This window comes from Schistocerca serialis, chromosome 9 (assembly GCF_023864345.2).
Source record: "Schistocerca serialis cubense isolate TAMUIC-IGC-003099 chromosome 9, iqSchSeri2.2, whole genome shotgun sequence".
Taxonomy (NCBI): Eukaryota; Metazoa; Arthropoda; class Insecta; order Orthoptera; family Acrididae; genus Schistocerca; species Schistocerca serialis.
In genome coordinates this window covers 337,510,232-337,526,810 of record NC_064646.1, presented here as the reverse complement: position 1 = coordinate 337,526,810, position 16,579 = coordinate 337,510,232, and the positions used below count along the sequence as shown (strand labels likewise).

Genomic DNA, 16,579 nt, shown 5'->3' with positions numbered 1-16,579 from the left:
ACATTTGTTTCACTTTCATTGTATTTTGCACGAGGGGTAACCATTATTTGATGCAGTGCTACGCAGACAACAAAAATATTTTGGAATATAAACAGCAAATGTACATGTCCATGCCAAAAGGAGATGACTCAAAAGAATGACGACATGTAGGTAAGTTATGGATTCTTCCAAACCATATTGATGCACTGGGCAGCAAGCTTGTAAGAACAGATGAATAGTGGTTCAACGTACTTCAATTGCAAATCATAACACTCTACTCAGTTAATGCAATTGCAACCTACAGTGCTATGCGATTACTTACAATTACTCAGACTGGTCATGCTGAAAGACGTAGTGACAGACGAAAATTTCATGCTTCCACAATCCAACAGTGCATAACACATGTAGGCCTCGTTATTCCACCTTCACAAAGATTAATGTACAATGACAGTCACATCCATTTTCATTCTATTCAGTAGTAGATGAAGTGTTCTCTTTTTCATGAGATCATTCTCTAAAAAATTTCTACAGAATATGAAAAAAATGCTTAAGTACAAGCTAAGCAGAAGAAGAAAAATTATTCAATGTGCATTTACAGATTTTTTCTACTTTCATCATGAATTTAATGTTAAATGCTGAGTCAATAAAAATATGATCTCTTGAAACTGAGAAATTACACTCACTGGCAACTTGCGCAGTGAGTTGCCTGGAAATGTTCACAAGCTGGTTACCAACAAATTTCTAACTGGTATTGTCATGTGCAGCATACCACTGCACAATATAGGAGGTGAATGCCCAGTAATCAACTTCCAATTTGTGTAGTAAGTAATTCCCCTTTGGGTAGTCTAGCAGTTACTACCCCCAGAAATAAGTGATCATCATTTAACCAAAGTGTTGACTACACACCATTCCATACAGCAAGAGAAAGCCCAAGACAGCTGGCAACATTGCTGTCAACTTTCAACTGCAAAGTGCATAAGGCTGCCATCAATACTGACTGAAAAACAGCCACCTACAACTCCATCAACACTGTGGTGCCACTGTTGTTGTTGTTGTTGTTGTTGTTGTGGTCTTCAGTCCTGCAGCAGGTTTGATGCAGCTCTCCATGCTACTCTATCCTGTGCAAGCTGCTTCATCTCCCAGTACGTACTGCAGCCTACATCCTTCTGAATCTGCTTAGTGTATTCATCTCTTTGTCTCCCTCTACGATTTTTACCCTCCACGCTGCACTCCAATACTAAACTGGTGATCCCTTGATGTCTCAGAACATGTCCTACCAACCGGCCCCTTCTTCTTGTCAAGTTGTGCCACAAACTCCTCTTCTTTCCAATTCTATTCAATACCTCCTCATTAGTTAGTGATCTACCCATCTAATCTTCAGCATTCTTCTGTAGCACCACATTTAGAAAGCTTCTATTCTCTTCTTGTCTAAAATATTTAGCGTCCACGTTTCACGTCCAAACATGGCTACACTCCATACAAATGCTTTCAGGAATGACTTCCTGACACTTAAATCAATACACGATGTTAAAAAATTTCTCTTCTTCAGAAACACTTTCCTTTCCATTGCCAGTCTCCATTTTATATCCTCTCTACTTCGACCATTATCAGTTATTGTGCTCCCCAAATAGCAAAACTCCTTTACTACTTTAAGTGTCTCATTTCCTAATCTAATTCCCTCAGCATCACCTGACTTAATTCGACTACATTCCATTATCCTCATTTTGCTTTTGTTGATGTTCATCTTATATAATTCTTTCAAGACACTGTCCATTCCGTTCAACTGCTCTTCCCAGTCCTTTGCTGTCTCTGACAGAATTACAATGTCATCAGCGAACCTTAAAGTTTTTACTTCTTCTCCATGGATTTTAATACATACTCCGAATTTTTCTGTTGTTTCCTTTACTGCTTGCTCAATATACAGATTGAATAACATTGGGGAGAGGCAACAACCCTGTCTCACTCCCTTCCCAACCACTGCTTCCCTTTCATGCCCCTTGACTCTCATAACTGCCATCTGGTTTCTGTACAAATTGTAAATAGCCTTTTGCTCCCTGTATTTTACCCCTGCCACCTTCAGAATTTGAAAGAGAGTATTCCAGTCAACATTATCAAAAGCTTTCTCTAAGTCTACAAATGCTAGCAACGTCTGTTTGCCTTTTTTTAATCTAGCTTCTAAGATAAGCCATAGGGTCAGAATTGCCTCACGTGTTCCAACATTTCTACGGAATCCAAACTGATCTTCCCTGAGGTCGGCTTCTACCAGTTTTTCCATTTGTCTGTGAAGAATTCGTGTTAGTATTTTGCGGCCGTGACTTATTAAACTCATAGTTCGGTAATTTTCACATCTGTGAGCACCTGCTTTCTGTGGAATTGGAATTATTTTGTTCTTCTTGAAGTCTGAGGGTATTTCGCTTGTCTCATACATCTTGCTTACCAGGTGGTAGTGTTTTGTAAGGACTGGCTCTCCCAAGGCCGTCAGTAGTTCCAATGGAATGTTGTCTACTCCCGGGGCCTTGTTTCGGCTCAGGTCTTTCAGTGCTCTGTCAAACTCTTCACGCAGTATCGTATCTCCCATTTCATCTTCATCTACATTCTCTTCCATTTCTATAATATTGTCCTCAATTACATCACCCTTGTATAGACCCTCTATATACTCCTTCCATCTTTCTGCTTTCCCTTCTATGGTTAGAACTGGGTTGCCATCTGAGCTCTTGATATTCATACAAGTGGTTCTCTTCTCTCCAAAGGTCTCTTTAATTTTCCTGTAGGCAGTATCTATCTTACCCCTGGTGAGATAAGCCTCTACATCCTTACATTTGTCCTCTAGCCATCCCTGCTTAGACATTTTGCACTTCCTGTCGATCTCACTTTTGAGATGTTTGTATTCCTTTTTGCCTGCTTCATTTACTGCATTTTTATATTTTCTCCTTTCATCAATTAAATTCAATATTTCTTCTGTTACCCAAGGATTTCTACTAGCCCTCGTCTTTTTACCTACTCGATCCTCTGCTGCCTTCACTGCTTCATCCCTCAGAGCTGCCCATTCTTCTTCTACTGTACTTCTTTCCCCCCACTGCTGTCAATTGTTCCCTTATGCTCTCCCTGAAACTCTGTACAACCTCTGGTTTAGTCAGTTTATCCAGGTCCCATCTCCTTAAATTCCCACCTTTTTGCAGTTTCTTCAATTTTAATCTGCAGTTCATAACCAATTGATTGTGGTCAGAGTCCACATCTGCCCCTGGAAATGTCTTACAATTTAAAACCTGGTTTCTAAATCTCTGTCTTACCATTATATAATCTATCTGAAACCTGTCAGTATCTCCAGCCTTCTTGCATGCATACAACCTCCTTTTATGATTCTTGAACCAAGTGTTAGCTATGACTAAGTTATGTTCTGTGCAAAATTCTACCACGCAGCTTCTTCTTTCATTTCTTCCCCCCAATCCATATTCTCCAACTATGCTTCCTTCTCTTCCTATTCCCACTATCGAATTCCAGTCACCCATGACTATTAAATTTTCGTCTCCCTTTACTATCTGAATTATTTCTTTTATCTCATCATACACTGCTTCAATTTCTTCGTCATCTGCAGAGCTAGTTGGCATATAGACTTGTACTGCTGTAGAAGGCGTGGGCTTCGTGTCTATCTTGGCCACAAAAGGCGTTCACTATGCTGTTTGTAGTAGCTTACCCGCACTCCTATTTTTTTATTCATTATTAAACCTACTCCTGCATTATCCCTATTTGATTTTGTATTTATAACCCTGTATTCACCTGACCAGTAGTCTTGTTCCTCCTGCCACCGAACTTCGCTAATTCCCACTATATCTAACTTTAACCTATCCATTTCCCTTTTTAAATTTTCTAACCTACCTGCCCAATTAAGGGATCTGACATTGCACGCTCCGATCTGTAGAACGCCAGTTTTTTCTTTTTCCTCCTGATAACTATGTTCTCTTGAGTAGTCCCCGCCCGGAGATCCGAATGGGGGACTATTTTACCTCCGGAATATTTTATCCAAGAGGACGCCATCATCATTTAACCATACAGTAATGCTGCATGCCCTTTAGTGGTTAGTGTTACAATGCCAGATCAGTCAATCATCCAGACTGTTGACCCTGCAACTACTAAAAAGGCTGCTGTCCCTCTTCAGGAACCACATGTTTGTCTGGCCTCTCAACAGATACCCCTCTGTTGTGGTGTCACCTACGGTATGGCTATCTGTATTGTTGAGGCACGCAAGCCTCCCCACCAACGGCAAGGTCTATGATTCATTGGGGGGGGGGGGGGGGGTGCTATTATAGAAACAAGAAACATAAACATAATTGCATTATGTGATTGGTCGCAGTAGGTACATACAGCAACTATGCAATGCACAATTAAACTGTCACCTATCATCTCTGGCTGAATGGAACTATATCTTTAACCATAGATTTTATTGTCTACCATTTTGAATGAGCTAAAGATATAATGCAAAGCCAAATAAATGACAAATCACACAAAAACACAGATGATCCTATCACTTTGGTACATAAATATATAAAAATAATGGAGAAGTACAAAAACTGATTAAAATATTAAAGCAAATAACACTCATATTATTGGTTGAAAGAGTGTGTACATCCTCAGCTAGATTAAATGAAATCTGTTTTTTAAAATAATAAAGTTGTGCAATTAAAATATGATGTATCAAAACTAGTAAAGTGCCTCCTGACAGTTTGGTTTGATAGATATTTCTCTGTGTAAGCAAGTATTTGGCAAAATGTTTTCACCAGGCTTTACAGAATAAAACCATGTTGTGAACAAGCCTGCAACATTACCACTCTGTATATGGGGAGTAAACGATAACTTTTTGCAACATACCACAGTGGCATAGGTATAGGGGAAGTTGAGAGGACACTTGTGGTCTATCAAATCAGGAAACAAACCTAAAATTGAGTCACAATGTACTTGTGGGCAATGGTGCAGCATAATGTTCTGCCTTCATGCCATTAACATCCTTACAAAGAGTGAGAGACATGGAGAAGTCCAAGCTAAGCTCTCCCGTTAGCAGCACAAACTGCGAATTATCCCCTCTCATGGTGAGTGAGCCACTAAAAAGTGTGGCACCAAAGTAAATTATTCACAGTCAGTGAATTAGTGGACATGCATTTGTGCTGTGTGTTTAATATTCAAGGATGATTTTAGCAAGAAAAACAAATGAGTTGCAAACAAGTACGATCTACTAAGCCAGTGGCTTAGGACTGTGAGAGCGTGTTCAAAATCTCAAGCAATGTGCATGCACTGCAGCTTAGGTATCTTTTGTTGGCCAATTTGAGGTTGTTTCCCAGCCTGACAAACTACAAGTGTCCCTTATCAAACCGACTGTGTTGACTTCCCCTATACCACTGTGGTACACTATAAACAGTTGAAACTTCCTGGCAGATTAAAACTGTGTGCTGGACCGAGACTCGAACTCGGGACCTTTGCCTTTCGCGGGCAAGCGCTCTACCGACTGAGCTACCCAAGCACGACTCACGCCCCGTCCTCACAGCTTTAATTCTGCCAGTAAGGATGGGGCATGAGTCGTGCTTGGGTAGCTCAGCCGGTAGAGCACTTGCCCGCGAAAGGCAAAGGTCCCGAGTTTGAGTCTCGGTCCGGCACACAGTTTTAATCTACCAGGAAGTTTCATATCAGCGCACACTCCACTGTAGAGTGAAAAATTTCATTCTATAAATAGTTATTGATTATACCTTGTAGTACTTTATACACATAAGGAGGACAAGTGGCAACTGGAGAAGGTAAGATCATTTTCCTCTCAGTAAAGACTCTTGTGTTACAGTGTTCATGCATGGACTTAGTGTCCAACACAGAAAATTCATTGGGGAGGGGGGAGGTGGATTACCAAACAGGCATGACTGTCACTCTACCTTCATACATCACTGAATGGTTCCACTATGTCGTGTAACACGAATTTTAAAATTTGTTTTGAGTATGAACTCACCAGATTTCCAGGTTTAACCTCAGACAGTAAAAGCCAAGTCTATAGAAGAATCCGGATTTGAACCATGTAACAAAAAAATGCAGTATCCTATGACTACAATATCAATGTCACAATTAGTATCCACCAACTAATACAAATATCTGGGTGTAACATTTTGTAGGGATATGAAGGCGAAAGATCACACATGCTCAGTCATGGATACAGCAGGTGGTAGGTAGATTTCCATTTATTGGTAGAATACTGGGGAAAGGCAACCAGCCTACAAAGGAGACTGCTTACAAATCACTCGCGCAGTGCATCCCAGAATACTCCTAGGTGATATTGAACATATTCAGAGAAGAGCAACATGAATGGTCACAGATCTGTTTCATCCATAGGAGTGTGCCACAGACACATTGAAGAAACTGAACTGGCAGACTCTTGAATGTAGGTGCTCTCAGGAAAGCCTACCTACAAAGTTTCGAGAACTGGCTTTAAATGATGGTTCTAGGAATTTTATTAGTATTGTTCCTTACATGAATGGAATGGGAAAAACTCTAATAGCTTCCGCCATGCACTTCACAGTAGTTTGGAGTGTATAAATGTCTATGTAATATTTCTCTTTTCCTTATATTCCACTTTCACTTCGTTTCCCCACGAGACTGAGAAAAAGTCACACCACTAGACACTGGCTATCAGCATGAAATAATGGCAACGGATATGGAGGTGGTGGTGGTGGTGGTGGTGGTGGTGATAATGGGGGAGGAAACAGTCATAATCTATTTTACCTGCTTTCTTCTACAACCTCACTTCATTATTTGTAGGTGAAATAATAATGGGTGTATTGGTGGACACTGCCTATGTCCTCCAGGAGTAACTAAAACTAAATGGTGGAGCTGTATCCACACAGTGATGAACAGAACAGATAACTTCAAGAAATCAAGAACTTTATCTAGAAAGTTCAAATGAATTGAACACACATTATAAATGTTTTCATTTAAGTACAGGCTGGTTGCTGGGAATACCATGTGTTTCAACCACACAACCTGCCACATGGGTAAAATAATTTGTTCTCTGATGTGTATTCAGCATACCTGTGTGTCCATAATGTGGGATATGATGTCTATGTCCACTTTATACTCTACAAATTACTATGAAGTGCTTGGCAAAGGGTACTTCTATTCTACCATGTACTACAGTTTCTATCCAGTCCATGTGTAGTATATTAATAACCTGATAGATCATATCAATAGCAATCTCGACATGGAAAGAACAATTGCTTACATGCTTCTGTGAATGCTGTAATTAGCCTGATCTTGTCTTCACAGGTCCTATGAGATTTCTGTCTTAGTACTTGTGTCTGAAACTTTGTAAGTGTTTTTTGTCAGATAGCTGGCGTCTATTTTCAAGTGTTCACCTATTCACATTTTTCAGCATCTCCATGATATCTCCAGTGGGTCAAACAACAAGCATATTACCATGTGTGCTGCCCTTCTTTTTAGACAGTCAATAATATTTGGTATGTGTCACATACATGTAAGCAATATTTCACGATGTGTTGCACAAGTGTTCTGTAAGCATTCTTTTTTGTAGACTGTACGCAATTTCCCAGCAATCCACCACCAAACTGAAGTCTGTCACCTGCTTTACATATTATGAGGCCAAATTGATCATTCCATTTCATCTCTCTACAAAATGTTATGCCCAGGCATTTGTAGGAGCTGACTGATTCCAATTATGTCTCACTGATACTGTGTAGTCTTAAGGCACAGTTTTTTTGCATTTTTGAAGTGCACGTTTCTGAACATTTAAATCAAGTTGCCAATCTCTGCACCACATTAAAATCTTATCAAGAACAGTCTGAATGTTTATGCAGACTTTTTTTCAAATCATATTTCACTGTAGATAACTGCATCGTTACAAAAAGCCTGAGGTTAGCAATATTAGCATTATCTATCAGGTCATTAATACACAACATGAGCAGCAAGGTACCAACACACTTCCCTGGGAGCACATCTGAAGGTACTTATATATTTGTCATCAACTCACTGTCTAACAGAACAATTGATTTCCAATCCAATCATAGATTTTGTTCGATACCAATTATTACTGCACTTTCATTAGTATGTGCTGATATAGTACTGAACCAAATGCTTTTCGGAAGTCAAGAAAAACTGTGTCTACAGTTATCTGCTGTGCCTCTAAAAAAATGGTTTTATGTAAATGTATAAAATTTTCCTCAGCCTCTGCAGTTAGTTTTATCTTTATCATGCTGCCTTTCAAACAAGATTTTAATGAAACTACGAAAGGGTGCAGAAATTTTGAGATTAAAAACCCTGATATATGTGTGAAAGTTATCACCCTTAAATTTCTGCTCCCTCAATGTCGAGTATGAATGAGTACACACATCAAGTTCTAATATCATTCTTGTACTGATTGCATATGACATTTGTCTTAGTGTGAAATTTTATATCTTCTGTTTGATGTATTTGTTGGGCTAAGGGCAGCAATTAGGTTGCAGCAGCCAACATTTTGACATCAGAGCAAGTGCAGCAGAGAAATCTCATCGCCAACCACAGCTTCTAGGAATACGCCGAATGGAAAATTCTGTGAACCCAAATTAACAATGGAAAGGAAGAGAACATAAATCTTGAATGCATAATCAATCCCTCTCTCATTCAAAGTCTCTTGCTAACCCTCTTATGAGAGTATCTTATGAGAGATCACTTGTGTACCCAAGTTTGGGAATAAGATATTTTGTTAACACTAACTGCAAGTGTACTGCTTTGAATAGACTTAATAAACAACTATTTTTGTGGTATACTATGCTTCATGAAATGTCTGAGAGTACTGCATGACAATCCCTGGTCACAGCTGAACACAGTTTCACTAATACAAATTCACATGACATCACTGTAATTATGTGGTGTGGAGGGAAGGGAAGAAAAACTTGATTCTTTCCCTTATTGCTGTACCATTCGCTTTCTGATAATGCAATTCCTATCCTTTCATTATTAGCATTAGGTATAAGGATACTACTCCCCTTACTCTTAGATTAACCTGCTACATACTTTATGGACAGCTCCACTACAATTAAAGTTCATTTAGAGTTACGTTGGATTCCTAATTTACAATTTCGCCAACATTTATTTGCAGAGAAAAAGTTTCCATTTTTTCTTCCGTGACATAGGTTAACGAATTTTGAGAATTTCATTCTAGAATAAGCTGAAACATAAACAATTCCAGTATTTTTATCATAACTTTTAACAGAATATGAAAGCTATTCCTCAAATTTCTGTATTAAGAAGAAGCTGGGAACAAACTGAAATGAACGTACATCATAAAGAAAACAAAGCCTTTAGAAATGCAACCAACTGTCCTCAATTGCTACCATTATGAGCCGAACCACAATGAGAAATAGGTCATGTTATGGGACGTTCTATTCGAATTACAAAATCAGTTCCTGAGAACATCATAAACACACGGTAATTAAGAACATAGTTCTTATTTCTTGGATTGCCCAACACTAATGTACCAAGCACTACAACAAGAATTTGTCTAATACATCTTTGATTTGGTGATTAGATATGTAGCTCTTAAAGAAATTTTTGAGGAAATTCAGAGAACATTGGTTTTGTGTCAGCAATTATACAATGGTTGCTCTCAAGCTGCTTATCACTTAGAATTATCCTAGTGTAATGTAAAATTCCTTTCTTTGAATACTTTCTTCATAAGTGATAATTTCCATAACAATGACTGTGTAACTAAAAACAATAAATATTGACAACATAAAAACACAATTACAAATTAATAAAGATGATGTTCCTACATCATCAGGGACTAGACAGAATTACTTAAAGGTGCATAGTAAGTGATCCCATGAGTTAGCACCAAGATGAAATTGTAGTGACTGGTCTTGTGCCTCACAGGAATTATGAGGAAACGATTTACAATGGCATACAATTTCAACAGCACAAGATGGCTGAAATCCTTCTAAAGCAAAATTGCCTGTGTCCAATGTAAATCGTCTAGCTTCTTCTGTTACAATTTCCATTGTTGTTGTTATGGTCTTCAGTCGTGAGACTGGTTTGATGCATATCTGTCCAGGTGTACCAGAACAAAATTTCTTACAATGTTGAATTCTGTCTTTCACTGTGGCAAGTTCCAGGCTTCTCGATCAGCTTAGTACAGTAACAGTTAACAAGGAGTCTACAATAGCACTCTGCTAGAACACAAAAACTGTGGAGCTTCTGCATGTCCTTAAGGAAAATGACATGCAGAAATGTTTTAAACTGTGGAAGAAACGAACATAAGTTCAATTATACTAACTGCTCATCCACTGCCACTGAGGTTATTGATTTTAAACTTACAACAGTGTAGGGACACAGTTCAAGGTTAAGAGAGCCTTGCACTAATAAGATATGGCAAACAGTTCCTTAATATAAACAGTCAACTTTCTTATTTATTTTACATTATATGACAATAGTAGAATATCTTCACTGATCAGTGTGTTGCAGCAACAAGGGCAAGGGAACGTAAGATGTACATTTTATGGGCGCAAATACTGCCACTGAGATCACCCTATAAAATATTCTTAATTCTGCAACCCCATGATTACATGGGTATCCCCACTCATGTCGATTACACCAATACCAAGCTTCAGTTTGAAAAACTGCGCAGTCTTCATCTTGCAATAAACGGTAAATCTCTGTAAAGTAAGGAGATCATTTTTCTGTATCATAATGATCTTTCCTGCATGGCAAATTTCACAATGGAACAACCTGGTATGTATGTCAATCCAGATCTGACTGTTACTAAGAAAAAAATATATGTAGCTAGCTGATTGCCAATAAAAACTGGGTCATCAGCCAGACTTATTTTTACACAAAATTTGCACCACGTCACTCATGTGATCACCTGAGTTAATGAAGCTAGCCTACAGGGTCACTGGTCCCCACATGCAGAGGATATCACGCTAATATGGTTCCACCAGAAGGAACAGGATAGTCAGCCAAACAGATCCTTAAATGATTTAAGTAGTCCAATGAAACAGTGACTCGGGTCCAGAGGAACACAATGTACCTCTTGTTAACATGTGGGTTGGAGATATGATCATGAATAGTCATCATCAAGAAGTTTCTAGTGTAATAGTTAGTTATAGCCTGTAAGCTGTTAATGGGTATCTCTAAATTAGTTACCCCTTTAGTGAATCTCACTTTGGCACAGAAAGAAGGAAAGTACACAGGTATAAACTTTTAACAATCTTCTAATAGAAATTAGATGTGCTGTGTCTTCCAACCAAGACACAGCCAGAGCAAAAGCACCACAAGTGCAAAGATGCAAGCTAGTGCCAGTGCCAAAGACACTCGTCACTTGCGCAAGTTCCACCAGCACCACGGGCGGTGCTGAGGATGAAAATATTAACTTTGCCTCGGCCAGTTACTCACCGAATACAATCTGCTAATGACCAGACAAGAATGGACAGAAGTCTACTTGGATGATAGAAGAGCAGCTCTCGCCGACTTGGTTATAGATCATCGTCCAGGGCTGACTTAGATATGGAACGTTGTTTAGTGAACTCTTAGAAGTGAACAGACAGTTGCTGTAAATTGCAATTGTTATGTACTTAGCACTTAGCCACATACATACAGTGTTGCAGGCTTCATTATTCGACAAGTCACAAAGATAAGTTCACCTTTTTAACTCATTTGTGTGACTTTGTTACTAATTTGTTGGAGTGTTGTAGAACCTTTGCTCTCGTCTCCTGTTACCCGACCTTGGGGCATAGCTGTGTAATAGGGCCAGGTAGAAATTGTCTTAGTGGTGTTCTGCACCAGAAGCCATTTCACGAACACTCAAACTTGGCGTACTGTAACAACAATGGCAACTTTGGGCCTCCACAGCAATAGTGACAAGGCCTTTAAAAAACTGGGGACGAGGGTTTACAAAAATACGTCTGCCACAAAATGGAAATGTTTTCACAAATACAGATTACAGTAATCTCTCTTTGACTACTCCTATACTATAGAGGATTCTTCTTATAAATGTAGCATATGATGGCTATTTACAGTTTTTTTTCCATAAAAAGATTTCCTCTGCAGTATGCAAATACTAGTTAGGGAGAAACAACTTCATTTACAACCACTTCTGCTGCCGGTCAGATATTTTATTTCCATGGGGATATGTATAGGATAGCCACTTAGTCTCACCAAGTTTTTCCAGATTGATATCCCGAATTTTGCTGAAAAAGTTATGTAATATATATGGGCAAGTTTTATTCTAAGTTTTCATGGGCACATATGATTTCTCTCTCTTCTCCTTCTGGAGTTGCCACATCATTTATTAGTGACTGTTCAAAGTTCAGCTGGGATTAATAAAGAAATATTAATATAAATGAATTTACAATAATTCTGTAATACTATGTCACAACTGTTAAAAAGAGAGCCTCTGAGGCAGCCAAACTTTAACATAAATTTCTTCAGTGGCAAAACTCTGAGCCGACAAAGTACGTTGCATTATGTCTTCTTCCATGACCTGATCTTGGACTAACAGTACTACAGAGAACAGTAAATGTTTGATAAACTGCATTATCGTACGAACAGTTTAGAAAAGCAGATACGAAATGTATTGAATATAGGAGGAACTATGTCCTTATGGCTGATTTTCCTTCTGTCAGCCTTGTTGGCGTTGTTTAAAAAGTAATGTACGTGAAAATAGTCTACACGGTAAGTTTTCTAAACGTTAATTTGTTAGTTAATGCTTCAAAAAGCGATTTAAAGTATTATTGTGCTGTGGGTAAAAGTACGTTGGGGTAAAACGATATCTACTTTTTTTAATTATCACATACGGAGATGTCCACTGTGTCCTTTTTTTTAAGTGCGCCGCCCCAAGGTGAAGTTCTCGCACAGCATGGTCTAGACTTGGACAAGATTATTATGGCATCAACTGCAATTTATTGCGACCCGGCATAGTTAAGACAGGCGCAGGCGTCAGCCGTTGTTCTCTAATCAGAATCGGTGCTTTAGAACGCGGCCGCCTCACGGGCGTGTTACGCGACTCTTTTACATGCATTCGAAACGCATTTGCTCGTGAGGGATCTGTGTTTGTTTTGCACAGATGCTGAAACTTTCCATTTACATCCACATTCTCAAGGCACTTCTGAAAACATTCCGAAGTATTTTCTTTACATAAGTAAGCCAAATTTCGTCGTGAGCATTGAATATTCACGCCAACAGCAGACGCAATTTCATTTTTTCAGAACAGAGGTAAAAATAAGATTTTACGCAATTTTTAAAACTAAACGCATTCAAGAGTAAGCATTTTGAAACATAGAGCAACAAAGGCAAACAGAGCCGCGCCAGATATGGACGTTAAAAACAATTCTGCTGTAGGATTTTTTCAGCCTTACTGTCAAAATAAGGCATTTCGAAACAGAACTGGAAAACCGATGACTTAGATTCTTGAGTACCTGAGGCAGTTTGTGTCTAAATAATCATCCAGATACTGAAACATGAATACAAAACAATATTTTATCCACGATCCGTTTCGGTCCTTAAGGTTCAATGCTGTCTCGGGACGCCTGACATGTTACTAGAAATGGCCTTGGGGGTCGAAACTGATAGTAGTCCAAAATAAAAGTGCAACTGATGACGTTTCCTTCAAAACCACTACAACAGCTGCGGAATCGTCATCAAGATGTTCTGAATGCTATACAAAAATTTTACAACACAATAGTATATTTGCAGTTTTATCTGCAGTTCTGCATGCTTAAGCTTATGTCCCCTAGATATCCCATCGTTAGCGTGGGCTGCCGCCATTCCATGCCATGCCACTATGGGATACGGTAACAAACTACATGAGAAGTTACAGCAGGAATACGCTTCGAATTCTTGTCACTGAAATGTAACATCAATAGACTTTGATAGCAAATGATCCACCATGTTTCAAATCACATGCTTTTCATACCATGATCACTGCTATCTGTGAGCAATGCTTTGTGAGACAGTAAGCAAAGCACTAAACTGAAGAGAAATTAGCAAAGGAATTGAGAATCCTGGATATTTAATGCTGTTGTACAAAACATGCAAGTTCAAATAACGATCCGTATTTTTATTTAAAAAAATTAAAAGTCTACCTTGCTTCTGTGTGAATGGTAGCTACGATACATGACAATTTCTCACACTAACTTTTCACACTCACAATCATACTACGAGAATCGGTCTTGGAGTCTGAGAACTCGACGGGTTAACACGAAGATTCCCGAAGTCAGCATGCGAACCGAGCGTGCGGACCGAAGTTGACAAGCGAGAAATATAACAATTCAATGTGCTTCTTCACCTTTCCTATGCGACTACAAAACAGACTGTTTATGAAGCATAATCTCAACTGATTTATATTAAAATGATAATACGTTTCCTTCGTCAACGAACAACGATTCTAAACGCCCCTGTGTCTCCAATTTCGTGGAGTCACCTACGAGGGGGCTTCAAAAAGTTAACGACATGTCGTCCCATGAAGACCATTACCCAAGAGTGGCGTATTGTCAGAAGAGAGCTCATGTTGTGGGTTTCCTTAAGAATCACTTTTGTTGCGGTATGGAAAACAGGTGCATCACAACGTGGGAATTAAATGTCGCGACAGCTGGAAACTTACTCCAAAGCTGAAGTAAGCGGGACAGTACCATTCTTGTGGGCAAAACGTCTAAATTGCACACAGATTCACCGTGAAATGCTGGCGTCGCATGGTCCAAACGTAACGTCATAACCAGCTGTAGTGACATGGTGCCAACAATCTGACCAATGCCGCACAGACTTGGGTGATGCTGATCGGTTAGGAAGCCCATCGAAATTTACCACAGACAATATCCAGGCAATCGTGGAACCGATTTACAACTATCGTAGATGCTCGGACGATGAGGGCGTTGACACAATGGCTCAAGATTGGTCCCGTGACCAAGGAGCTGATTTCTGTTGTCGAGGAACTGAACGATTTACAACATCCCGACAATTGGTGGCTGTGCTGAAAAACAATGTAGTGCATCTGCCACTGTGAAGTGTAGTACAGAATGCAGCAAGTTACTCAGCTTGCCATAATAATCTGTAACTTACTTTTTGAAGTTCCCTTATAGAATACCTGAAATTTCAGCGACTTTCTCTAGTGAAATCAATTTCCCTGACAGTTCCATGTTTTCTACACAAATTGCCAGCCAGAATAAACGCCTCTGCAATCTTTTGTTCAATTGAATCATTAACTATCGTAAATTTTATCGTGAATATGATCTAGGGAATTTGGAACTAACCCAGACAAACTCATGTCATTGATTACGGATAAGTCAAAGAAAATGAATAATGGCTAGCAATTCTGTTGTCAAAATATGTATCTATGTGGCAGATGTATGTGAAGGCACGACCTACGCGGTGCAGAACTGTTGGGCAATCTGTATATATGATTTCCGAACAGAGAAAGGAACAATTGTCGGTGAGCACATAGTTGTATAATATCCATCGGGACAAGGTATATATCCAGATGCATTATGTGCAGTGTACACGCCATAAGGTATTTGCGAGAATGGCCAAATGCGAGGATTCGGTGGAGGTAGGTGTATGTCAGAACGAGTAGATTATACACAGACTGATGTCAGAATTCTGGATCAGCGTCGCTTCTGTGAGGTTTGTATCCCCTTACTGGGAAAAGAAAATAGTGTTTCTGAGGTTCCACGTAACAATAAACGTGTAGAGTATACTCAAGTGGTAGTTGGTCGCTTGCGGTCCATAAAAGGACAATCATCATCATTTGCGTCAGGAGGCTGTCTACAGGGCTCGTCCGAAAGGAACCAGAATAAATATGGTCCCACAGTGGTATGTCGATTCTAAGAGACGTATGCTGATGAGGGTACAGACACAGAGGCCTGGAGTAAGGTATTGAGTTTTAAATGTCACTTCTGCTAAAAGCTGACCTCTGGTGGTAGCCATTTCAGATTGGCTATAAATACTAGTTCTAGAAAATATGCCTCTGCTATGCTTCGTAAGGTAGGCAGTACAAATTCAACAGGTAGACCATTCCCGATCCATACTCTGCCATTGGTAGCGCCCGCTGACGTCACCAGAGATTTAGTGCTGCGAATTACAATTCACCGTTGTCCTTTTTTTATAGGCGGCAACCACGATGTTTCTAATTATTTGTCGTCCCGATCATAATCAATTACGGCATACCTTTTAGCTCTGATACATTTTAAAACTAACTACGGTTCTCCTCGGTGGATCTGAATGTGTTACATTGTAACAATATTAAAAATAGAATGAGACTTCTCAAATTAAAAGAACTTTGCAGTGATGTCTTACCATCCCACAGAATTGGGTACGTTTAACAATTAAAATATTTATCAGATCAACATAAATACTATTTTCACCACAGTTATGTTTCACATCATATTTGTCATGCATTTGTTAGAGCAGTTTGTTTAATCTGTGACTGCCAAAAAAAGAGACGCCGTCCAGAGCTGATTTCTTCTTGCAGCATTCTTAACAGCCCTCCATTTCACTTTTCTATTTAGACGTATAATCCGAAACGAAGTACTGTCTTCACATTTTCTTAAATGACTGTTTTGTTAAGTTTGTCGAATTGATAACATATATG

At 39.2% G+C, this 16,579-nt stretch overlaps 1 protein-coding gene across 1 annotated transcript in view; it reads right to left on the bottom strand.

Annotated features, from left to right (window-relative positions):
• The window catches only part of LOC126419276 (uncharacterized), a 38,362-nt gene extending 24,166 nt beyond the window's left edge, over window positions 1-14,196 (bottom strand). The window contains exon 1 of the mRNA XM_050086444.1: window positions 14,079-14,196. Within this exon, the coding sequence (XP_049942401.1) occupies window positions 14,079-14,111 (33 nt within the window). The 5' untranslated portion in view covers window positions 14,112-14,196. The remainder of the gene's footprint in view (window positions 1-14,078) is intronic.
• Window positions 14,197-16,579: the final 2,383 nt, after the last annotated feature.